We start from the raw sequence: 27881 nt of genomic DNA, 5'->3' as shown, positions 1-27881 counted from the left end.
TTATTTCATATATCGATTGTTTGTTAATGAATTGTGTCCTTCAGGAGTACGAGGAGGAAGGGCGGCGTTCGAGGCGACACTCGTCACCATGTAACTCAAGAGAAGGTAGCACCACGGCGCTACACACACAACACTATGATGATGCTGTGAGTATATCTATATTATTTAAAAAATTGTAAAGAATTGGACTATAGTGGACTGCGATTGCTTCGAAACGCCGCCGCACGTACGAGTATGTGAAGATAGCTGCTGTATCAGGATTTTGATTACGACCACCATAAATAGGACTTATGGATGAACAAAGTAATAATATAGATGTTCTAAGTTTTTTAATACTATATAAAGCGTATTGAACACAATACAATAATACGATTGTTTCGAACACCGCAGCACATACGTGAAGATAGCCGTATTTAGGTAGTTATTGATAAATAAAATAATAATACGATGGCCAACATTTTTACACTATACAATGATAGGAGGCAAAAGTGTTCATTTTTAAATCAGATGACTACAGCTCATTTCAAAAATATATCAAACCTATAAATAATAATTATAATTAAGTACTAACCTGCTGTTTAGCCTAATTTTAAACAGCAAGGCAATCTAGATATCACATAAGTGAGTGGAGTTCAGCCTTCTACTTTTAAGTTACAGTCATTGATATCTGATTTACGTATAAGGCATATATTAACCAACTTGTTTAATATAATATCAATATTACAAGAGCCTCGTGACACACACACCAGATACCAAACACACTTCTGACCCTGTTTTATTGGTACCTAAACCCAGACAAGACACTGCATTTTCCATGCACGTTATTCTTAATTTTTTTCTGAGGTTATGTCACTAACTTAAAAAAAAGGTGATATTTTTGTGAAATAAGTAAAAGAAACATTTAAGAAAAGTATTTATTGAATTGTGCTTACACTTAAATATTAAAACTAAGTTCAGTCTAAACTACGTAAGTAAATACGATCTATGATTTATGTACAAAATGGAAACCTATAAACTAATCATCAACATACGTACGATCATGATGTCGTAAATACATATTGTAAATTTTACGAAACACTTGTCAAGCTTTTCGTTCGATTTTCAAAACGGAAACATTTTAAATTTTAAGTAAAGAACATGATTTGAAAAATGGCGCGGTTTTATTTGTTGTCAACAAAATTTCTAGTCTTGTCATAAACAACGCGTTTTGTCTTTCCTTTAATATTCCTCTCCTCTGGAGCAGCGAAACCACGGAAATATTGTATGGGATCTTAAAGATTTTATACGCAATTATCATCCGTAAAAGAAACATATTTCTCACGCTTTCTGCCGTGCAGTCTAAGGAATTATACAAATGTTACACGGTACAGGCGGTTAGGGCAATAAAATTAAAAACATCGTAACAATAACGAGTTATTTCTCCTTACTATATAAATAGTACTTCATCCTTTTGTTAGAATCGTAGATTTTATTCTTTGCCTACTGAAGCGGGTTTATTATAACAACTAGAAATGCTTACGTCATATTTATTGGAATCGGATATCTGTATAACTGATAAAATCGTGGGTTTTTTCCTGAGACAGTAGCATAATTGTAGCTTTAAATCCGGTAACAGTAATGTTATATATGTTCCGTAAAACCCTTTAGGCGTATATTAATTATGATTACAGAAAAATAGATTTAAATTTTTTTTTTTCACGTTTTATCCGATAAAGAAGTTGAAACAAAAAGGTGTCATAGTTTCTCCTGTAACGACCGCCGCAGCTCCTCGGTCGCCTTTGCTATGTCTTTGTTCGCATGCCTTTTGCCACTTAAATCTGAGTCATCCAAGTAATCTTTAGGTGGTTCAGCTGGGTACTTGCTGCTGAACTTTGGTCTAGGTATCTTCACACGTTTTACGTCACCAAGCCAACTCTCCATTTTGAATAGATCTGTAAACAATAACGGTTTAATAAGTATGTTTTCTTTATGTAATTGTTTCATTTAGATTGAATTTTGGGGAAACTCGAAAAATATTATGGTTTTGTGCAGTACAGGATTTTTTGGAAATTGCTTAAAAATTTAATCCTCCATTAGAAATATGCAATCTTAAAAGGCATAAAATGCTAATAGAATTGTTTTTTTATGAATAGGTACTAGCGGACTCGAAAAACGTAGTAAATATATTAAATAAAAATGTAAATGTCAACCATTTTCGAATCTAATTAGATTATAAACACATAAATTTACAAACATTATTAATTAGAACACACACACCATTTTGTTATCGGTCCAGCCGTTTAAGAGGAGTTTAATTACAAACGCACAGAAGATTTTTATATATTAAGATTAGATATAAATTATATTTGTGTAAAATAATTTCATTAAACCTAAAATATGTACCCTTCAGTACTGTCTGCTTAGAGTTGTCAGGCATTCCATTTCTTTTAACGTAAAATTCGTTGAAATTAATAAAAAAAAATATTTAAATCAACAAACTATTGCAAATTCTAACTTATTACATCACGAGTTACTTCAATATTTAACTACAACTTTCGTAATCTTTGATTTAACTATACTTATGGGCAAAGCATTTAACCTCAATCGTATGAATTATGAAACGTTAGAGAAATGCAAGAAAGTCAATCAGCAAACCGGCAGGTTACTCGCGAGTGCGTTGCCGGCCTTTTAAGAGTACACTATTTTCTTGAAGGACATAAGGATTAGTCCGTCGTAATGAACGATAAACTTTAAATATTAATGTAAAAAATCACTCTTTCCAAACCACAATTTGAAACTTATTCGAATCTACTAAATAAACATTATATCCAATAAATAAAACCATACATTTATACTATGACATATAATTAATACTCAAAACACAAGCTTTGTATATAGATTGTACGACCAAGTTACGAATGCGACGTAACGTCTTGAGCGGTGCAATTCAATATTATTTCAGTATTATTATACGTAAACATAAGTGCTAAAATACTTTTTGGTAGTACAGATCACTCAACCCGATTCGGTCTTTTGGTAGTACCTACGTACATATATATATAGTGACAACGGCTTTACAGACGGGTATAAAAATTTATACACACACATATCCTTTGTTTTTGATTGTACATCATTTGAGGATACTTTTGGTAATTAATTAACAATAAAATTTGCAAGCTTGAAATAATTAACATTGAAACATGCGAATTATAATTGCAGTATTTAAATTGATAACAATTGAAAAGATGTTGATACGTTATGCTCCAGTTATATCTATTATGGCCAAATGAAAGTAAATTGAATGTGATAAAAACATTTGCAATGAAAACTTACGCAACACGCAAACAAAAGACAATCACTTAACATTTCAATTATGCATATCAATAATCTTTTTAATGGACCCCAATGCGCCTACACGATAAAACAATAATCTACAATACACGATTGACTTTCACCAGCGAAAGTGTGTCTAAACGATATATTTCAACGCTTTCAAAAATCACGGATGGATTTCGACTGAGCCTATAACTGACTGTTTTAACAGTAAGTTATTTTTATTTTTTTACTTTCATTGTCGTTATTAATTAAATGGTTATATAGTATTTATTGCATCAAAGAATTTATAGGCATAGTTTAGACAAAAATATATTGTTTGAATAATTTTTATATTTCAAATTCAAGAATATGAATATATTATGTGTAATAATGTGTTTAACTTTTGAACGAAAATTCTCGAAAAACATAATTGACTCACTAAAAGACAAGAATTAAACGTTTTCAATTATAAAGAAAATATAATACCAGAGACGAAAACTTCAATTAAAAAGCAAAAAATAATACCAGAGACAAAGGTAAACAAAGCAATTTAATCCTGCAATTCATGAAGATTATATGATAATGATCATAATAACTGTGTTTGTATGTTAGTAGTACGTCCATTTGTATCCGCGTACTGCAATTTATAAATCAGTGACAGAGACACAGAAATGTGTCTGATGATAACGTTTTCAAACTTACAAAGGAATTTTATAAGTACGTTGACCTAGTAAATGTTACAAGTAATATTGAAACATATTAAGAAAATCCAAAAGTATACAATTTGGTAAAGCGAAACTATTAAAAACCTTTTCTTTTATAGAACACGGGGTAAACGGGCTCATCTGATGGTAAGTGATATCGCCGCCCATGGACACACTCAATGCTAGAGGGCTCCCGAGTGCGTTGCAGGCCTTTTAAGAATTGATAGCTCTTAGAAGCATTCACAATAAGAGTGTATTTAATACTATATTTTCCCTATAGATGGCGTTTGAAACAAAAAAAATGTTTCAATGAAAGTGTAAGAGAAATATTTGTTTTTGTAATCACTATTTCTAGATGATATTTCAGGGGTTGAAAACGTGGCTCAGCATTTTGTTCTACTCTGTTTAATCTACAATATACTGTAGTATAAATCGTACTTCATTGTAAATAAAATAATAAGGGTGAGATTGCGGCCAGTAATCAAGGCGAGGGAATAGCTCGGAGCAAAATGAGGTCTCGCTTGCCGGATTGTTTTCATAAATACGAGACAAGTCACAATTACAATTATCATCAAAATTGTCCCTCGTTGTTATGGTAATTATTATTATACAATAATTATACCCGGAACTCATTTGGTAAATGTTTGAGACTTTAAGCATACTGAAGGGTGAAGGTAATTTGGGATATCTACGTGTTTAACATTAATTATTTCGAACTATAGCCCCATAATTTACCTTTATAAATTAAATATTGCATTTAAAGTAACAATTTCGTGTTATATGTATATTTGATGTCATATATGCCTTTAAAACTTATTTAGTTAGGATTTCTATACGATTTGTACACATATATGGAAACGAAAACGTGTGAATACTTATATGAATCTAAATACGAACTAGATTATTATTATCATTAGTTTATAGCAGCATGACCGAATAATACAATATGCGTTTCTGGTTTAGTTTTGGATGCCACGCCGAGGGTCACCAAAACCAATAGGAATACCGTACTCCTTCAATTGTTTTCACTATACTCATATATCTGTATATACAGTGTAAAGATAATAATCAAATCCAATTTAATAAAAAGGGATTCTTAATGTACCCAAAAGAACCAATTTGAAGACTACAAAGATTTCGAAAGTTGAATGCTCAAGGCCCACTTTTATCTTAAATTATCGGGTTATTAATTCGTTGCTTGTACACAGGTGTTCATAAGTGAACGTAACCATGTGTACTATAGGATATTCCCAGCTTTTCTTTTACTTGGAGGAGCCCTTTCTAAAGTCCAAAGTAATTTGTATAATTAAATGTACTTCTATAGCTTCCAAGCCAATTCATAAAATTATAGAAGAAAAATGAACGGCTCTAGATTATAGACCAGAAGAAAAACCAAAGATTGTTTCGTAGTGAAATCATGAGACTCATTCTTATGATTTTGTAGAACTATAGTTATTACGTCTGAACGGAAACAGTTTCTATAGATTTCACATTTTAATTGCTATATCCTTTGGGAATCCGGTTACTTAACACGTCGCTTGTACAAGATAATACCGATAATCTTCGCCAAGTTAAATTACACGTTAAACGCCCTAATAGAGACAGTCATTGGCATGTTATTTTGAAACGATTTAATCAGTTAACTACGCTGTGACATTATATGTGATTTTTAAAATAACCAAGAAATTATTAAAATATTGTTTAATGTATTAAAGTCAAATATATAAAATAACAAATACAGACTAGCAGAGGTTAATGTTTTTAGTTGTCAATGTCAGACATTTCTTTTTCCCGCCATAAATTCAGATGAGTCATTGTGTATACTTGAATACAGGATATTTAAACTGAGAGAGTCAAACATTTTGTGAAAGCGAGACACTTTCGAAGCTATTTGCGTTGTACAAGTCTTATTAATTGACATCTGTGGCGGTCTCTGACCCTAATTGGATGAATGTCCAATAAGAGTCTTCGTAAGGGTCGGGTCGTTATTGGTTACTTGGGAATTGGGATAAAAAAAGCTGATGAATATTGCTATTCTTTTGTTTATCCGCCCCGGTTACGCTTCGCTGTACAACGTAGAAATTAAAGATGTTGCAATTTATGTCTCTTAGTTGAATAAAGTTTTTAATTCTAATTTATTAAATATAAACGCTAGTAGTTTCTTACTGTTATGTAACATACAGCAAATAATCCGTTTAATAGATCTCGCAAATGATTAAGTAAGACGTCAGACCAATAATTGGAGTTTCATGAACTGCTTCAACTGCGGAAACCATATATATATTTATATATATATATATATACTTTGTCTAACCAAGTCAAAAGCAATTTAAAGATTTAACTTTTATTTTTTACAGTAATTAGAAAGATTAATTTTATTTTATTGTATTATTTTTAAGGAGTTGAAGTTTAAATATGTTGCTAACAATGGTTAAATAATAAAAATAATATATATTGAGTCATAGCAATTACCGACGTTGACCGATACAGGTATAATAACCAAAGCTACATGAGTCAGCTTGGTCGTGGGCGCAATACTCTGACGTTTACAATGAATAGTCAATGATCAGATAATTTGAACAAGAATGATAAATTATAATCTAGGAGATTTGATATTTATAGTAGTTTTGACCTCTGTGGTCCAAAGCTCCAGTGTTTGAATAAAGAATTCTATTTCATAGACATGAAAACAATTTAAAAAAGGAACACTATAATCTATTAATAAATATTTAGACACAGACTGCTCGCGTTCCATTTTCAAGAAACTAATTTGAAAATCCTTCAAGCACATACTTCAAGCAAGGTGGGATTTTCGTTTAATATGAGTTTACTAAAGCGAAGCATAGCTTGGATTTTTTCTCGGATAAGATTCCTATGTTACAGCATAATACTATACAGTACCTAAATGTTAGTTTAGAAACATGTAAACGCCATATTCAACGGTCGTAGCGCCATTTCTAAGCTGACATCTACTGGTATTTTTAATTATGCGGATGCTAAGGCATTTCTAATTAATGAATATTAAATAGACTGCGTAGATATTATCAACTAATACTTTCTCCTATCCTAGTGATCTGTATTTTATGTGAATAATAAATTATGCTAGGACGGACTAGAGTCCGTTATAAAAATGTTGTCAACATTTTTATAATCACGTAATAATTTTTAGTATAAGGATTCTTAATCTTTTTTATTTCTATTTTAGTTCACAAATTGGATATAACATACAAATTGAAAATACAGCAATTTATTAATTATATAAATGAAAATAGAAATCATATAAAAGTGAATTATCTCGATAATAAATGCGTTCAATATTGTAGTTGTTCTTACCAGTGTAGTGACATAATATCTTATCTTTTGCATTATTTTTTTATGTATTTCATATTTATTTTATTTTTTTGTAAAGGGGGGGGGGGGGGAATGTATGTAGTAACATCATATTCACTCATACATTAATATGGTACTTGTGTCTAGTGCTTGTATTAGTAGTATAACCGTTTGCTTTGTTTGTCTAGACTAATGAACATGAAAAATATTACAACCAGTGTACCTACTTAGCGCTCGTAATAAATTAAATATATTTATAAAGTAAGACAAAGGTAGGGTCACTAATATTGACTTCATTAGTCCTACAATGTTCTTACATCAGCATCTCTTTCATACGAAGACAAAATAAAAATAAAACAAGGAATTATAATGGAACATAAGTCTAAAATACATGTATAAAATGACTTGAGCCCTACTTTATATCCTATAAAACGATATACCTCAATAAATCGTACATTAAGGTCACATAATCATCGTGACTACCCAATAGCACTCGTACGTGACATCGTAAATAACGTCCAATTAAACTTATACATATACTTTCACATGTTTTTGTTGCTCCTTTGTCAAAGGAAGTATAAAGAGCTGTTTTCACAGTTCCTTTCACGTTGTTATAGGTTTTTTATATCTATAAACTTTATTAGGGTACCTACAATATTATGTTTCCTTATATTGGCCATAAGGTTTAACTTATATTCGGTTTTGGAGAGGTTGGTTGGATAATTATATTCGATAATTGGGATGTTTTCTCGTATTTTACAGCTTGTGGACATGTGTTCCTTCTTTATTAAGAAAGAAATATTGAATTCTTATACAAGTCGTTACCATCGATAGTATGGTATATCGTGATGTGAACATAAAAATTATGTTTTATTCTAACCAGTAGTTCCCGAGATTAAGGCCACCTAACAAACTTTTCAGCCTTTCAACCTAATGAAATATTACTTCTTAATACGTTCAATAATATATATTTATATGATAGGCAAATTCCATAATGACACATGGTAATGCTCAATAGTGAATGAATGGTAATACTTTTTTTTAAATTTGGAGGTCATTCCTCCCAGAGACGACTTCCACTGGAAGCCGATTCCACAGCTCGCTAGTTCGCAAAATGAAATGCCTACAGAAGCATACCGTGGTATACTTCTATCCATTGAGGTCGTGCGGATGAAACCCTTTCGGTTTCGGGAACAAAACGAGGCAGCAGAGATCTGCCCAAACATTTCTTAACACTCTCCATAGTACACGTATAGTCATTCCATTCGCCAATTTTTTCTGCCGCATGACTGTAAGGCCCAGCACACATGGTGAAACGCAACTGCAACGAAACTGCAACTACTAGTTACTTTTGAGTATCATTTGAGTATATGCCATAGATACCTTTGAGAGACAACAGTCAACACACGTCGCAACTAGTTTGTAACCGGTTTGAAACGCGTTGCAGATCAGTTGCTTTGAAACCAGCGTGCAGGAAACTCGTGTCGGATTTGGTTCTGTCTGGTCTCAAAATTGGAATGATTGTGACTAATTTCATCATATTTAAGTTGCGGCGTGTGTGGAAAACGTTTGAAACTGGTTTCAAACCTATAATTTCAAAAGGGTTTCGTTGCAGTTGCGTTTCACCATGTGTGCTGGGCCTAAGAGACACGATAGATTTGCTATCACAAATGGGTCAGCCAAATCTGCAACAGTTATCTGAGTTGCTTGCACGACTGCAATAATGATTCGGTGCTTTCTCAGGACTATGGGTTTCCGGGGTCACAGTGTCGAGAAATAAACAGACAGGTAGTTTTTATCGTGACGTCGTGGTCGTTCGGGCTGTCTTTTGAATTGCCGAATAAGTATTTTACTATTTTTAGCTCTAACATAAGTGTAAACCCGTACAATATGTGTATAGACTAATTCAACATTTGTCTAACTGTGAAGGCATCAAGCAATGCAATTTTCATAATATGTTTTTTCCCTTACTGAAATATATTCTTGGATAATTATCGCGGGGCTGTTTTTAATTTCCATCAGATGAAGCCACGAAGTAGTATACAAAGTATCAGTTGTATACAAAGTATCTCAGATAAGTGAAAGAAATCTTCGTCATAAACGCGCACTCTCGATGAATTTATTCAATAAAAATGATTTAACAAAAGTTCTTATTCAAATATATGAAAACGAAGCCAAGAGATTTATAGAGTTAGTACCTAAGTTTTAATAAGTAGGTACACTGCCAGGCCGTGCGAAGTTACAACTTTACAAGTTTGGATCGTAGTTCTACTTAGCCAAAACTTTGTTCACTTTGTAAACTTCGTGTAGATTTCAAGAATAATAAACTACTAATGGTTTTAGCTTACAAAGTAATCGATTCGAAAATATTTAAAAGTGTCTTCTGCGTTTAAACTTGGCTGTCAGCAAAAAACGGTATTTGTAATTTAAGACAATGTTAAAAATACTTTAGTACGACGCAACAATTCCTCCTTAATAGTTTACAAGAATTACTACCTAATTAACAATAATGAAGCTGATAAGGTAGCCCGTTGCCATTAGCTCCATTAAAATCGGTAATACATTCAATAACCAAATAAATTTATACGAAACCTTTTTTCGTAGACATCTCGTCCATCAATAGCTTTAATAACAATCCTTTACATCAAATATCAAATTACCTCAATAACAATCATTACATAGATATGGACTAAAAAAGATCCTTGCATATTAATAGATAATAAAAAAGGCAAATTTAAAAACCGGTTACAGGACGATTCAAATAAGTCTGAATTGCTCTTTGTGCACGTAACAAAGAGCAATTCTTAAAGTTGCCGATCGTTAAGATACCCCACAGTCAAACTCCACCTAGAAACAAAAACCTATTCAGTAAGAAAGCTTTACATCTTAGCGATCTGTTTAAGATATCACAAACTCCATGGTCTAACAAATCCGTTACACATCTAAGAACAGACGATTTGTATTCCCGACGCCAAAACGAAAGACTTTGTTTGGCCTACGATTCTTTGAATTTAGGGGCCCCTTCCTTTATAATAAAATTTCCCAATCTATGGATTCTGTGATAATCAAAGTATCCAGATACAAACTTATAAATCACATAAAAATTACGCTAGCTGAATTGGACTTTAAATCTACAGAGGCTTTTCTACATATCTTGGCATGACTGGAGGTGCCAAAAACTAACACAGACAGACACAGCGTACGCTTATAACAACTCATAGCTACACTCTCAAATACATGCGCACACACACCCACACATTCACATATACTTAAAGCCTTATAAGTCTTGTGTTTGATTAGTTGTAACACTAAAAACTGCTTAAAAATAAATAAAAATGTGCGTGTACTAGTGTACACACGTTAGAAGTGAAACTTCTTTATGACCTTATTTTTCGAAAAATTATCTATATGCAACTTTACAGAAATTGGTTAAATAAAGTTAAATTAGATAAAGTTTAACAAAAGGCTTTTAATATCACAGACTTGAATACAAATAATACAATTATTTCATTTTACCTTATTACCACTAAAATTATTACAGAATAATAATTGTAATAGAATTTTTAGTATCATTGTTATCGTTATTATACATTTTTGTTATTAATGGTTTAGAATCTCTTTGAATCAACCCTGGTAGGGACAAGAAAAAGACGCGCGTAACGGTCAAATGTGACGCGTAACCGAAACATGTGACGCGTAACCGAAAAATGTGACGCGTAACGAAAAAAAAAATTTTTTTTCCAACCCCGATAAAGAAGTTTCACTTCAAAAACACAACGTTTTTATCAAAAAACTATTTTAAACAAGTACCATGTACCACTAACTAATTGTTTTCTAGTTACCCACCACACAGGGACTCCCTAGTATGGGGTCTAGTGGTATATGGATTTTGTCACAACATATTTGTCATGAATAAAGTTTTTACTATGTCACATGTCGCTTAATATCCATTTGTACCGATATTGCACTTGCGAATACGAAGATAAACAGAATCGTGACAAGTAGACATAATTCAGGTCCGTTATGTGATAATGAACATGCTCCACTTGTACCATGAGCTGGTGCTTTCTACAAATTGTCTTGTAAATAGCCTTATTACGAGACTGTCAACATGGCTAATCTATTTATTAATCGTTTATGTCGCGTTTCTAGCATTCGGGGGCAAGTACGGTTCCTAGAAGTACACAATGTATAGAAATTTGCATCAAATAATATTAATCAGGGAAATAGACTAATGTCTCAATGTGTCCTACAAATTGAAAGGGTAAAAAAATATTATTATTATGTATAATTATGATATCGGAATTGATATTTAAATAAGCGAAAGTATTTGTTTAACAATCAAGGTATACTAATTCATTGAACCCTTATCTTATACTAAATTAAGGAGATATTTTAAATCAAATCTAATATTTAAATTAATTTAGTATTACACTACTATTTTGTAATTTTATCCTACTTTTTTGTGAATTAAATTGTGATTGACGGTAAACGTTGCGTATTTAAAACTTATTACTGGTTACTCAATAATAAAAATAAAAATAATCTTGGTTAACTATAAAATAATAATTCTTATTCACGCTGTGTTTGCCCTCAAAACGCATATTATCTACGTTATGTAATTCGAGTTTTGCAATATGCAAACAAAGCTTAAAATAATATCTCAAAAGGAAACATAAAATTCATTCTAATACGCCAACGTTACGCAATTAGCGAACATAAATCTATATGATTAAATAATATTTTAGCCTTTTTGATGTATTTATTTATTCAAGTTTACCACATCATACATAATACTATACAATATAAAGGGTTTTTCAACAAGAACTTTGTTTTCTAAAACAAAATAAAACAAAGAATTTAGAGGAAAATGAATAAAATTTTTATTGTATTACAAAGAGAAAAGTTTGGCAATTATGAATGAAAAATGATATCTGGCAAATGTCCACCACGACCACGCTGACAGATGTTGATTCTTTCATCAAAAATTTTAATCACTTTTTGGCAAAATGGAGGGTCTATTTCGTTAATGACATCACGGATTTTGAGTTTTAAGGCTGCAATCGATTCGATTGGCTCCGTATAGACTCTGTCTTTAACATAGCCCCACAAAAAATAATCCAGTGGTGTTAAATCACACGATCTGGCTGGCCACTTAACAGCTGAATTTCGCGAAATTATGCGCTCGGGAAATTTGGTTTGCAATAAATTGATCGTTTCATTGGCTGTGTGACATGTGGCACCGTCCTGTTGAAACCACATTTCAGTGATATCCATGTCATCAATAATAGGCCAAAATTTAGTGGTTAACATCTCGCGATACCGTGATCCATTGACTGTTACCGCATTTCCAGCCTCATCTTCGAAAAAAAACGGCCCAATCACGCCTCCAGACCACATAGTGCACCACACAGTAACACGTTGAGTATGCAAAGCCTTCTCAATAATTGCTTTAGGATTTTCAGAAGCCCAAATGCGACAATTTTGCTTGTTGACGTACCCTGACAAATGAAAATGGGCTTCGTCTGAAAAAATGATTTTTTCAGAAAAACCAGCAGGTTGTTCCTGAATGAACTGAGCGAATCTGCGGCGATTTGAATGGTCGATCAGCTTTAATTCCTGCACCAGTTGAATCTTGTAAGGCTTCAAAGCCAAATCCTTTCGCAAAATTCGCCATGTTGTGCTTTTGGATAACCCCAATTGTTGAGAACGTCGTGAAATTGACAAATTTTGATCTTCTTCAACACTGTGGCTCACGGCGGCGATGTTTTCTGTTGAACGACCCGGTCGAACACGTGTTGGTGTTGGCACATTTTGTACCGAGCCTGTCGACTCAAATTTCGCGACCAAATTCTTAACAGCGGTCTCAGAAGGACGATTATGCTGGCCGAAAATATCACGAATTTTACGAAATGTAACTTTAACAGAACCACCATTTTTATAGTGGATTTGAATTATTTTAATGCGATTTTCGAGCGAAATTGAATTCATTGTAATAATTGCCAAAGCACCTGCTACGAATACCGCCAAAAACTAAATGTCAAAACTATCACGTTCTCGGTGTTGCCACAATTGAAAAACAAACTTCTTGTTGAAATACCCTTTACATACAGTATATGTTACAAACTCTTTTATGTTAAATGAATGACAATTTAGGTAAACATAAATATTACAAAAAAGAATTAAAATACAATTAAAATATATACAAGATAAAATAAAAATACCAGTAATTTTTGTAAAGCAGAAAAAATTACCAGCAAATCAGTATTTAAATAATACTAAGACGATGCGGGAGTGATTCTTCTTCCGTTACATGTACCTAACAACGAAAACAATTAATGTTTTTAGGATTATTACTTCATTCACGTGTCAAGGAACAAGATATTTATGACTGTATAATCTCCTCGATATATTAATTATAAATCCATTTATAATTACTTTATACGTATTTTGAAACTTTAAATCCCTTTGGGAGACGCTTTTGTTGCCAGTTTTCAATGTCCGCACTAAGTATAAATTATAATATCTAATGAAAATGCTAATGAGATCGTGTGCGGTCCATTATGATGTTTAATAAAGCGGTTAACGGCGGGATGTTTGGCTAGATAGCGGGACAACGGCATTCGTGCCTTTCATCATTTATGTGAGATCAATCTCACTTTACATTTTACAGCGACCTGTTCCATTTAAGTTTTAAAATATTTTTAACATAGCCTATGTATGACTCAGGGATAAGTGATAACGTAACAATGGGGATAAAATCTACGGTTATTTAGTTTATTCGTTACAAATGCAATTGTTTTTCCGCGAAATTAGCGTAAAGATAAACTATCCGTCTTATCTATACATATACATATATCAGTAGCACATATCTTGAATAATTAAGGTAAGATTATAATGTGGTTGAAAAACTATCGAAATTTAAATGTAATTTATATTTATTGACTGAATTGGTTGACTCGCCAAACGCGCGTATTAGCGAATTGCTGGAATAATATAATTCTTTAAATATTATTTATCTTTAAGTATGATTCTTTAAATATGATGATTATGTTTGATATGATAAGAAATACATGCAATCTTAATAAATTAAACAAAATTTATTGTTGAGCGCTATTATACAATATCAATGATTGAACTACACTAGATTAATTTCCCGTCTAAAGAATTTTATCTTCATTTAATTTTTAGTGTGTATTTTTAAAAAATTTGCATAATATGAAGAATTAAGGCACCGGTTTACCAAACTACTAATAATATAAGTGATAATTACAGACTAATCTGATACTAGCTTTTTGCAGCGTAGTCGTGATATAACACTATATAAATTAAATATATCGCCATATATGATTTGTTCTATAATAGGACTACGTAACAATGTAACATTAAGGTTAATCGGGAGTGTAAGGTGTATTTATTTGTTCTTTATAAGGCTGTTTATCTCCTTTCGTCATCAAACTAAAACTTTCTAAAAGCCCTTCAAGTAGGCCGTTATTTTAGAATATGGTAAAATATACTATGGATTATAATTTATAGCAATTAACGGTAGAATATTAGACATATTATACCTTGTTTCTTTTTCTTAAATCACAATATTTAAGGCCATATAAAAAACTTCTTTTGTTTTGTATAAAGTCGTCATAATAGTTTTTACAAAGATCGAGAAAAGTTCCTACCTATGTAGGTTGTTTTACTTTTAATGAACAAAGGAGCAAAGTTTCCTTTGTACCTCCATATTCTTAATAACACTGTCATATTTAATAATTATTATAAACATAAACGACTCTTTGTATACTAATTTTCGATCTAAATCATATCAAGTAATCTAACCTTAACGCGTTTAAAAGCACCACAATAGTGTTTCGCAAGTTCCAAATAATACTTTTAAATACGACAATGATCGAATCATTAACCTCGATATAAGATTTGCTCACCTGTCACGGCTATCCTTACGAGAAACACTGGTTTCTATTTGTAAACAACTTGATTGTATGGAAATATAAAATACGTGCACATCTAGTAACGTTCAACGCAAGACTGGTTAGTGGTTACTGTCTACTGGTGGCCCACGGTTCTAAGCAAATGCATTCGCTTCTTGAGTACGATTTTGATAGTAGGCATATGGTAAATGTTACGACTGATATTTTAATTAAACATTTTTATAAAAAAATTAGCCTTCCAGCTACACTCATAGCTTTGAAGAGAAAGTTTCAATGCGATCAGACCACAAGATTTACAAAAAGGCTTTTATTTTTGCTTCATTCACGTTTCAAGGCTCAATCAAAAAGCTAACCAGTCAGAAAGAGTAATGTATCAAAATCTCCGCAAATCCGATCGTATGATGAATAATTCAAACTGTGAAAGCAGTCGTTATATAAGCAATAACCACTATTGCAGAAACTGGATACAAGTACAGTGAAGCTAGTTTTGTCACTGAAATTATATGATAGCAATATTCGTATATAATAAAGCACCGTTAGTATAAAAGAAAAATTTGCTAATTTCAATAAGGTCGCAACCTCTAGACCTGTTTTTTTAATTTAATGGAGATAAAAAAATCGTCAGAAACAGTTATACTGTATAATACTAAAAATATACGAAGAAGGTAGATCTATTTCATTTAAATTTCCATAAGTGGGACATTAGGAGACATTCTTAAATTGAATTAACAAGTTACTATTACCCTTCGTACCGGCTTAAACTGTGTTTGGTAGAAAGGTATCCAACCACCAAAAATTAGTTTAACAATACAAAATAATAAAAAAACTAAGGTTCTTTTAAACGTTTTTACAATTCAGTTTTGTCTTAGATATGTTTATTAAAATTATAAGATCGAGGTGTTATGAGTTTGATATAATAAAGTACATTGTTTTTACCACCTCCGTTAGTTCTCACGGCCAAAACATCTGCCGAAACTGGATAGACCGGAAACTTTAAGGCTATATAGTTTCTTGAACCACACATCCTTCGGTTTTTACTAAACATATGTGCTTATATTTGAACAAATGCCGTAATTTGAGAAAGTAATATATTGATAATTTAGTTGATATATCCATAAATTGTAGAACTTGTGGCGCAAACCCGTTACACATATAAAACGTGATGTTTACGGTCATGTTTAATACCTATTTTTTTAAGGTTTAAAAAAACAGGTATTAAGTTTTAAATCCTAATAAATACATCTTAATAGATATTTCAAAAACGTCGGAAGAAAAAAAACACACGTACGTTACGTACATGCGTTAGAAGTTATACTTCTTTGGGGGCGTCCATAAATTACGTGAGGTGTTTTTTTAAATTTTCTGTACCTCCCTCCCCCCCTGGTGAGATGTCGTGAGATTTTATTCAACCCCCTCCACCATCCCCCAATCTCACGTGAGATTTTTCAAAATGTAGGTTTCTTACGTAAACGCGTTGTGGTTTCTTGCGTAACAAGATAAAAATCTTTTTAAAATGTTTGTCTTTCGTCTTATTCTACGTTTGCAGAAAAAACGACACTAAAAATAGAAAAAAAAGGTATTTAATACATTGAAAGTTTTATTATAACGCATTATCTAGTTATATAAACTTTATTTAAAATGTTGACTATGCTAACTTTAGGGTGTCTGTTTTTTGTGACGGTGTGCGCGCTCATTGTAAAAAATTACGCTCATAATTTTTCCCTAACGCGCCAAAAGAAGTATAACTTCAAAACCTGACACTATAAAACACGATAAGCAATTGATTATTTTTTAATAGACACGAAAAAAGAAAGAAATTACTGTTTCTTAAGATCCGTTTTAAACACAGTTTAATTCAAATACATAATGGAACTAACGGGGTCTGATTTGGACCACAGATAAAATATTAAAGTACGTAGTAGATTCGTAATATTACTTATAATTGACTGCGCATTGTGAGAAAATAACGCTATTTGAATCTTATATCTTCTATCTTATAGCGGTAAATATCTTTTGGCTATGACGGTAAAACATAAATCAAATGTTTGGCAAAATTTCACATAAACTGTAATAAATTTTTGATGTCAATGACGATTTGTTAATTTAAATTTGCCTTAAGGAAAATTATGTATTTGATTAACCTTCCATGCCTTCTTTATAATGGGCATTTCATAAGGTACAAGAATTTATATATATTTTAGTTTCGATTTTCCTATTTTATATCCTATAAAACTGGAAGAGGTTGGATAACAGATTAAAATGGATAGAAGCTATTGGGTATATTTTATGAGTAATACAAATATCCAACACAACATTTTCTTCAGATCGCGTTTCCATCTCGTATTACGAGGACATTACATTGAAGTGTGTGGCTTTATGAAATACTCATTATTATTAATCGCATTTGCCTCTGTTTCATTGAATTCTGATGTCTAAGAAAATCTTATCGGCATTTAATAATAATTAAAAATTCTGTAGTAATGCATATGTACTATTTTTCCGACAAAATTGTGCAATTTCGCAAACGCTGGCGGGAACCAGCTCATATAAAATAAATAGAATAAAAACTGTGTCATATATATGTAACATTAACCACTACTTCTATCGCCTTTTGAAAATAACATTTAGAAACTGTTTAAACCGCCTTAAGCGTTCTTTAATACTCCGGTAAGCGCGTGTCGTTTAAATTCGATACAATCTCATTGTTTATAGAACGCTAACAAGACGCACCATGTCGAGGCCGTCCCCAGATACAAAACCTAGATAATAGATATTGTAAGAAATAACAATCTCGTCATGCCAGTGAACATTCCGCGCCAGTATACAGAATAATGGCAATATACGATGACAGATGCACTTGAACATAACATAGGTTATAAATATATGAAATCTAATAACAATCTGCTTTCTTTATGATATAGTTTTGCATCTGTAAACAATATTTGAGCTACGAAGATAGTAATTACAAAGTGTGTCAGGGGCGTTTCATCTCTAATGTGATTACGAATATGATAAAGCTTTTATATCATTTTAATACGATTTAATATGACCGTAATGTCTTTATAAAACTTATCTATATACCTATATTAATCCAATGCGTTTTGTTCTAGCTGGAAAACAATAGAAAGACAATGTCAAACCACATTTACAATGTTGCAACTACGACAAATACAATTGTTAGAAAGTTAACATAAAACACAATAGCGTATTTATTTCGTGACACCTAACTTGCTACTTGCATACCTAATATTAAACGTAAATTATATAATATCTAGGTATTTGACACGCGTCTATTCCCCGAGGGGAAGACACAGTTTTTCACTGTCGTTGGTTAGTTCTATTCGTTTAATACTAATAAATTCCTTTTATTCCATGCATCGTGTATCAACATAGGACCAGGTACGTATAATAAATTTATGCAATTGAATCGAAGTTTCATACACGTTTTTTAAAGGTTAATGAGCTAGCTAGAAAGTACTCATTAAAAGTGCGCTCTTCTCATTTAGGAAGACGTAATTTTGACTTGTTTTTGCACATGCTACCGTCGCTTTACTAGTGAATAGTTTTAGCAATATCGGTTTTAGTGAATTGTGATTATAACGATGTCGAGTAGTTAGCGTTCAGCGCTGTTTAAGTGTCAGGCGCTGAGTGAGTGTGATGTTTCAGCGCGGCTACCTCGAAGGTCTGCGCTCATCACTCGGTGGCTGGACGCAGAAAGTTAAGTCATGGTACTGGGGACGACCTCTAGTAAGTGGCCCGGCCTTCCACCGACGAAATCAGCGAACTGTCTTTGCACATTGACAATTACTTTTGCACGATAAAAACCTTTTTCAAAATTCTCGCTTCGAAATCGGAAATTGCTTGATGTTAGAAATATTTTTTTTTCACTTCCGTTATTGTTGCACATTTTGACGTTACGTTTTCTTATGAGTAGTGTTGCACTTTTGTTTTCACTGCGGTTATCATTTGTAAATTGTCGTTATTGTTAGTCAGTAGACGTGAATGATTTAATGCATGACGATAGAGGTAATTCTGTAGCCATCGAATCTTTCTACCGGTATTCTTGTGACCATCGCGATGATTTCGTTAACGACTGCATGAGCCGAAATGAGTTTGTTATTTGGTTAATTATTTTCGACATGCTCTCTATTTATGTTGAATTTATTTATGTTGCAACTTTCATTTCCTAAATCGGCTCTAAATGTTAATTGGTTATAACAATCCCTCATGAAACAATCCGACACTGTAAATTGTATAATACGTTTAGTACCACGCCACCGAGTGATCGAACAGCATGATTAATGCCTCCAGTTCACATCTCACTTTCAGCTTTTCAAACTTCAGGATCATTTACATTGCAATTGAAGCACAAATAATGTTCTCCGTTTCTGCCAACCCTTACACCGTCCCATTAGAGCACATGTATTTAGAGGCTGATGAAGTCTTGCTGTTAGTGTAGAAACAGTTTTAGTGTGAATGTTGTAAATTGCTTAGGTTTTAATACTCATGAAATTGTCAAATACGTTAAGTTCAAATACTTAAAACATATTTTGGTTTATTTAGTTCGGATTTTTTGCAGGAACTAGCACACAAAATGTCGAGAAGTTTCGATATGAAGGAAGAGGGTGGTGCTCTGTTAGATGATCGGGGAATAAGGAGACACCAATCTATGCAAAGACTACAACACGGGGAAGGTCAAGATGAGAATCGTACTGCGAAAGTTGTGCCGGATCATCATGGAAATCTACATATAACCGTAAAGAAGACCAAGCCCATACTAGGCATTGCGATTGAAGGTGGCGCGAACACGAAACACCCACTGCCAAGAATAATTAATATTCACGTAAGATTTCATATTCAAATTATTAATATTAATTTATTATCTTTAAATTATCCTCTATTTAAATTTACAAGGATACAGTTCCCCTCAACAGTTAATAGTTTAAAGAAAACACATCTGCATTCGGCAGAGTGCGCGTTTTCTTAGAAAGAAAGATTTTTTTTATTAATGTTGCTTGTACCAAAAATACCTATTAGAAAAAAAAAATGTCAAGTATCTTAACCAGATGATCGTTTATTGGCAACGACCACCAACATAATATTTTTTTTCTCGATACCAAAAAGAAAAAACCAGTGGTGCTACAACCTTTTAGATCGGGGCCTCAGATTTCTGTAAGGCCTTGTTTTTTCTAATAGGCAAGCAGGTGATCAGCGTCCTGTGCCGGTTACCTCACGATGTGTTCCGTACGAGCTAGTGTTAGACACTGTGTCATAGACAGAAAGTAAATTCTTCACAGCCGGGGTTCGAATCTTCGATCTCAAGGATAAGAGTCGCACGCTGAAGCCACTGAAAACACTGCTCTTTCTATTCTCAAAATACATTTAATTTTCCAGGAGCATGGTTCAGCGTTTGAGGCTGGGGGGCTGGAAGTGGGTCAACTTATACTGGCGGTGGATGGTCAGCGTGTTGAGGGCATGCAGCATCAAGAAGTGGCGCGGCTTATTGCTGAGTCGTTTGCTCAGAGAGATAAACCGGTACGTATACATATTAGGTTTAGTGTGATAAGAGGCGTTGTTTTGTAATTAATTTAACTACGATTAATGTACATATATGCAGATATTTTTCATGCTTTTCTAACTCATAAAAATAAGTAGTAACCCTCCATTTTAACACACTAGTTAAAATGGAGTTTAGAAAGTAAAGTAAGTTAGGCTTAGGCAAACTAAGTTTTAAACTTAAACTAGTCTAACTAAGTCATATTAAAACAAACAATGGATTGTTTATCCTATTTAATTTAAAAGTCAGACTTTTATATTTTCTTAATACATATTAATTATTAACTATATTCTTAATTTTTTTGCGCCTGACATTAAAATTATTATCTTTATAGGAGCAAATATATATGAATTTCAATTTCACGAAATATTTGATAATATTACAGAATATTATTTTATAAACTTTCAGGAAATCGAATTCCTAGTAGTCGAAGCAAAGAAATCCAACTTAGAGCCGAAGCCAACAGCTCTAATATTTTTGGAGGCCTAACATCTACTGTCCCTCCCCGCCAGCGACCCGCCGTCCGCGCAGGGCAACGCGACGTCACGGGTCGACCTCACCGCACCCACCACGGAATAGCCAACTCCAACCTGCGCTGTCACATGCTCTTCTAAACGATTTCGATATACTTCTGCGTTAACAGTCTCGTCGTTTTTAGTTTTTGTAAGATATTCCCAGGAATTTACCAGCTCTAGGAGATCTAAAAATATCTCTAGGAAGATGTAGCAACTAAAGATGACAGCTATGAGATTATAGTTTTGATAAAAACAAAAACCGATCGGGACTGACGTCAGCAACAGAAAAGCATTTCTTAGCTTAATTGCTTACGCAAATACGACAGGCGCAAATCGGTGAAACGTTTGCTCTATATTGAAATGGTGTACGTTTAAAGTTGCAACGGACTGTAATGAGAATACAATTACGCAGGTTTCCGAAGGCTAAAGTAATGGCACAAGGGAGGCGAAAATAAATCCTAAACCTAAATTACGAACGTTTTAAAATTACTCAAAAAGCACATTGCCCAACTTTGAAATGTCCATAACATCTGGACAGCACGGGTAGAGAAATTTTGGAAATCCTTTTCTATACTGTAACCATTTTGCCAGTATGGTGACTGAATTTTATAATCTAATTTTACTAATCTACATTTTAAAATTATCACTATCACAAAAGGTTATACGCAAGGTAGAGTTTGAATCATCTAAATAGAAGTAGGGTTATGAAGAGATAGTTTCGCTAATAGTTTGGCATTGGTGCTATGAGTAATAGATCATCTTTTTAAAATTTCGCTTTAATCATGCAGTTCTAGAGCTTTGTTTCGCGAGCATTTCACGAAATTATCATTAGATAGACGTCATCCATGTGCCATCATTGCATTCATAGATAATACGCGGGTCATCTCATACCAGATCGTTGTGTCGATGGTAGGTTTTAGATACAGTTTAGTTAGAGTTTACTGTGAATGAAGTTGTAAATACATTAGACTAAAGAACTTTTGATTGACTTTAAATACAAACCTCAACTTATTGATCATCAAATGAAGCGAAATATTAGGAAGGGTTTTGTACTCTTGCGTTAAGTTTTGAAGTAAAGCTTCGTTCTAAAGTTCAAAATTCCTTGAATTTAGCTCTCGTTCACAATAAACTCGCACTAGGTCCTTAGCATCATCACGTCGCCAGTAGAGTTGAGCTTGCAGCAAAGCGCAAACTAAGCAAGTATTAACAACGACATTGGAAGTTCTCAGAATGCGACTGACACGATATCCTTAAGCCTTAGGAAATATTGATTTATATTTATGTCCAGTTTGCTTAGAAGAAAAAGCGCCAATATTCCAAAATGAAGCGGTGAGATAAGGAGGTTATGGCGGAGAGGGATTAGCCCACTCATTGTTTAATGTAAACATAGTATAATTGGTGTTTGCAATATAATCGATTTTGTGTTAGATGTTAGAGACCCCGCGTCACTTTGATGTCAAACCTGTAACCTATAGATTCAAAACGTGATTAGTTGCTTTGCCAAATTGCAACTTTCTAAAGTCACGTGACACACAATTTTTATCGCGTGAATTTTGTGATTTCAGGTAAAATTGTATGTTATGAGTTCATGATCTGTAGGCCATAGAAACTTATAATTGTTTATTTTTGCTCTAAGCGGCAACACAATCAGTTTAGAAAATCGTAGTATTCGCTCTATCTCTCGTTTCTTAATTATATTACTGGTTCACTTCAAGACCTCAGATTGTACTAATGTATTCAAATATCAAGTCCCCTAAAGTATCCCTGCAAACTTGTAATAATTAGACTTAATAGTGGATACTAAGGAACTAATTATTAGGATCCACTTAGATTTAGTTTCTTTATTCCAAAAGTTTTGATTTTGGTTCATGATTTCTACTGAAACATTTGTTTTAGAGCGATAAGCACAGAAGGCACCGGAATTAAAAATAACCAATTCAATCCATCCGTCAGATATATATAAGATGATTTTCTCGCCTTCTAGCGAATCTATGGCCTACAGCTTAAAGTTGACGTCACAAGCTGCAGAAAATATATAACCAATCATTGTCGTTGTCGCTGAAGCTTAATCGATGTACATAATCTGTAGATATCTCACTAGTATTACACAAATGGTATTAAGTGTTATATTCAATAATTTAAATCTTTATCGGAACATTTAAAATGTATATAATCATTGGCGTATCATTTTTCAGTAGGGCCTGGACCTTTTTATTAGGTGTCTTAGAATTGGTATCACTGTGATGGACCACGCGGCCACTCTATATACGCCTATGTATATAACTCGGTAATGTAAATATGTGTAATATAACTATTCAGATTAGTGCCAAAAGCCTAACCCTTCATATATGTACAAATCAAATGCAGTTTATCTACCGATTAGGTCGCTAATTCACGAGATACGCTTTTTAATATAGGATTTGATAATTAGGTTTTAATTATATACGGCATATGTTTTATTTTAATGGTTTGTATATATGAAGTATATTCTCGTGGACGGTTTCTTCTACTTCTTAGCTATAACTGTAAGATCCTTTGTAGATTGTAATAAATTCATATTTAACTTTCTAATTTTATGATCTGAATGAATGTATCTAAACGTCATATTGTCTTTGGTTTAGGCGTATACAGTATAAAATTTAACGGGTTTAAAGTTCATAACATTTCTTACTTAAATTGATGTTTCGAATGCCGTAGAGCCCTCGTGATTATCAAGTTAAAGTAATGTTTTAAAATCGAGTTAAACCCGTTAGTTTTATTTATATAAACATGTTTGCTTAAAGTATAACGAACTATATAAAATAAATTTATTTTTACAGAGAATCTCATTATCTGTTATAATAATGTAATGTAGATTAATTTATCACTTGCGACTATGTCAATTCATTTAACAAAGCAATGTTTAATTAGTACCTATTTAATAGGTTAATTATTAGCGAAATGATATACGTACTATTAAAATTATGTTAAAATTATTCCCATAAAAGTGCAGTTTAGGGTTGAATAGACACGGGCAGTGAAAGGCAAACATCGTTATTATGAATTTAAAAAAAAATTATTGTTCGAGGTTAAATTACTGATTACCTATGTTCTAATTTTTTACCGAAGCATCACTTTTGGCTATTATAATTGTTAGTCCTGATAGATTTAATAACGCAGAATTTATATTTGAGTTTATGACTTGCGCTACATACAATGGGAATGAATGCTTACATTTTCTTTAAAGGCAAAACATACGAACCGTATACCATACATAAAACCCTACGTGTATATTCGGTGCAATTATAACGCGTTTCACGGCCCGTGTGTAGGAAGCGTATACCACGATACTACCCCTCTGAGTCGAGACTCAACGCTAAGTTGCTTCCTTATGTCAAAGACGACTGACATCGTCACTTGCACAAGATATTATTATAACGCTGCCTTAACCGTTGTGCTAGGTATATTAATACGACAAATAATTTTTTAATAGAAAATTATTTAATCTAATTATCGTACCTTAAATGCAAATACTATCCAATGATTTTTCTATTAAATATTTTCCATTGCTATAGCCCAGCAAATTCCTATCTATTCTATACCGTCCATTTATTTTTCCTTAGTTTGTTATTTATTGCAAATATTGTAAGGACCTTGATGTGTTATTAGGTCAATAAAACCTTCATGCTGGCATTACGTTGAGAAGATCTATATTGTAGTTTGTTGTTAAGTTTGCCGTTGATAACAAAATATATTGTTACCTAGATAGAAATTTGTTTTATTTTTTCCTAGTAAATAATGTTCATTAATCATAACAATAAAATATACATTATTTACAATACTAACTCGGTTGTTTTTTGTTAGATATACCATTACGTAAGTAGTATTACTGTATGTATGTAAAACCCTATAAGATAGGATTAGGATTTCAGAACTGAAATTGCTTGAGATATACTCGTTTTTTAGTTTTTAATTCGGGGTTATCTGAGATCTAAGATCTAAGATCGCTCATTTACATTCTGTGTCTTCTTTTCTTTTTTTTCTATTTTATTTGTGATGTAAATAATATTCAGGCTATTAATTAATAATCATGATGCTGTGTACATTACAAACATTATTTATTTTATTAACAATTACATGAACTATTATCGTGTCGAAATTATCTGCATTACATGTAGCGGACTTTTATCAAAAATTAAATATTTAGAAAGTAATGAAAAACAATTGACGTCAACTGACGTTGACAGATATTATTTAACGATTTTATACGTTAACGACCTGCACCGTCATCTTTGGGCGTGTCTAGTTTTAACAATTACTAGAAATTGCTATGTCGATTCGCTTGGCAGTTCTTTACAAGGGTGCTAAGTTCGATTACAGGTTGATCAATAACTATTTTATTTATTATAAATGGTAAAATAAAATTAAACTGTTATGAAGCTCTACATCTTCAACAATATTTTCATGATATGACTGTTAACACACCCTGTAACAATAACCAAAACCGAATTTAATTTTGAGTATATTTTTTGATCAAGGATATAGATTAATACGGATCAAGGGCGTCGCCAGGGGCGGTGGCAGGAGCAGCTGCTCTTGAGAATCGAAAACACCTTAAATAATTAATTATTGGAAATTTATTTATATTGCTTAATGTATCTTATTAGTTACTGTTTACATATTTTATTTATTACAGTCAAGATTGTAAAGTTTTCACTTGCTGTATACATAATAAAGTATATATTTTTACTTCAATCAGCCTCGGTACCTACTTCTGCTGGCTCTTGCTACGGAGAGTGAAAGAACTACATCAAAATCAAAACGGCACTCAAACTCAAAATAACTTTATTCATATTGGAAACCAAGTTCACTTATGAACGTCAACAGAAAAGGTGTTAAATTGATTATAAATTTACATTTACTACTTCGCAAGTCAAGGGCGTAGAGCGGGCAAGAAGAAGTGGCAAGAAACTCTCTGCGACTCTTTTTAATCGCCAAGGTTTGACTCTATAGAGTAGGCATTAGGTAGGTATGCTCAATAGATAACTTAGAATTGTTTGTGCTTACAATTTGGCGGTATTATTAAATTAATACACTTGATATAGTTACGTAATTAGGAGCAGTGTTGGCCTTTTGTCCTCGGCGTGCGAATCTCATGCCTGAGGTCGCTGGCTGTGCACTAATTGACATACTGTCTGATTGCGCATCTAACACTCGCTCTTACGGTGAAGAAAAATATCGTGCGGAAACCGGCATGAATCATCTAAAAATCAACGATATGTGTCCATAGCAGTATCACCTACTTGTCTATGAAATAAAGAGATCAAAGTAACGGATGGAATCTGAGGATAAAACCCATTTTGTAGCCCCACTGGATTATTATCATGGTTATGTAATAAAAATGTTTTCGAAGGCTTTATCGCATTTTGTTGGTTCATTTGCAAGTCACCCATAACATACAGTATCAGACTTCGGCCAATAACAGAACAACGCTTATCGATATATAAACAGGTTTTTTATTTAACATTAAACTTAACCTCTGGGAAAAGTTTAAAATTTTCCATATTTTAAGGAAAATCAATATAAAAATAGAAATGTGTTTATTAATTATAAGTACCTATGGAATTAATTACACCGATAACAAACATAGTCCCTATGCCTTACAATGTGTAAGATGTGGGACCCTTTTAAGTAAAAAATACCTGTGTCAAGGTTCCCAGCTGTTCCATAACAAACTTAATTATAAATTTCTTAAAATTTATATATAGGTATATGTGTGTTAAATTACATATTTTATTTTATTTATTTTGTTTATGATTTTTTTACTGTTTTTAACACGCGTGATTGCATGAGGATGTTGAGTGTGTGAATACATCGATTCAACATGTTTTTGATTTTATTTGAATAAAAAGTGAGTTTTTAAGGTATATATATATAGGTTTATTGTAATGTCGAAATCTGCGAGGAGTGTTGACCTAGAGGCTTCTGCGTGCGACTCTCATATCGTATAGTATTTTACACTCGCTCTTACTATGAAGGGACATATCGTGATGAAACGGAATGCCTTAGACTAAAAAGTCGACGGCGTGTGTCAAGCACAGAAGACCAATAACCTACTTGCCCATGAGGTAAACAAATAATCATCAAACTCATAATAATCAAGAAACAGATACAGCAATCTGCAACCGAACCTAAAAGGTTTTAGGTGTGTAACGCTACTGTTATTTTTGTTTCTTTTAAAGTTGGTACATCTTGTATCTCTTAAATTTGGCGGAAATATAAAATTACGTGAGGGAAATTAATTTAACATTCAAAGTAAAATATTGACTGTAACATTCTCATGTTTACTAAGATATTTCTATGATTATTATATTCTACGTACATTGGATTAATACGTTTACCGACTCCTAAAATTAGACATAATCAAATTTTGGAATTCGCACCAATAAGGCAGTATTGTCAATATAAATAACCCTGACCAAAAACTATAAAAAACACAGTTGATTGTCATAGATGACAGAAATATCATCTACCCTATAACATACTGATGAAATGTTAAATG

General features: G+C 32.6%; 1 protein-coding gene across 9 annotated transcripts in view; it reads left to right on the top strand.

Annotated features, from left to right (window-relative positions):
• Window positions 1-24581, top strand: part of LOC125055959 (whirlin) — a 62709-nt gene extending 38128 nt beyond the window's left edge. For 7 of the 9 annotated variants that reach the window (XM_047658742.1, XM_047658741.1, XM_047658747.1 and 4 more), the window contains 6 exons: window positions 45-146; window positions 18662-18667; window positions 18935-19015; window positions 19848-20111; window positions 20663-20803; window positions 21234-24581. In XM_047658742.1, coding sequence (XP_047514698.1) covers window positions 45-146; window positions 18662-18667; window positions 18935-19015; window positions 19848-20111; window positions 20663-20803; window positions 21234-21314 — 675 coding nt within the window. In that variant the 3' untranslated portion in view covers window positions 21315-24581. The remainder of the gene's footprint in view (window positions 1-44; window positions 147-18661; window positions 18668-18934; window positions 19016-19847; window positions 20112-20662; window positions 20804-21233) is intronic. The other 2 variants (XM_047658744.1, XM_047658745.1) reach the window with 2 other exon arrangements.
• Window positions 24582-27881: the final 3300 nt, after the last annotated feature.

The sequence above is a fragment of the Pieris napi genome, chromosome 14, assembly GCF_905475465.1.
Source record: "Pieris napi chromosome 14, ilPieNapi1.2, whole genome shotgun sequence".
Taxonomy (NCBI): Eukaryota; Metazoa; Arthropoda; class Insecta; order Lepidoptera; family Pieridae; genus Pieris; species Pieris napi.
This window is presented reverse-complemented; position numbering and strand designations above follow the sequence as displayed.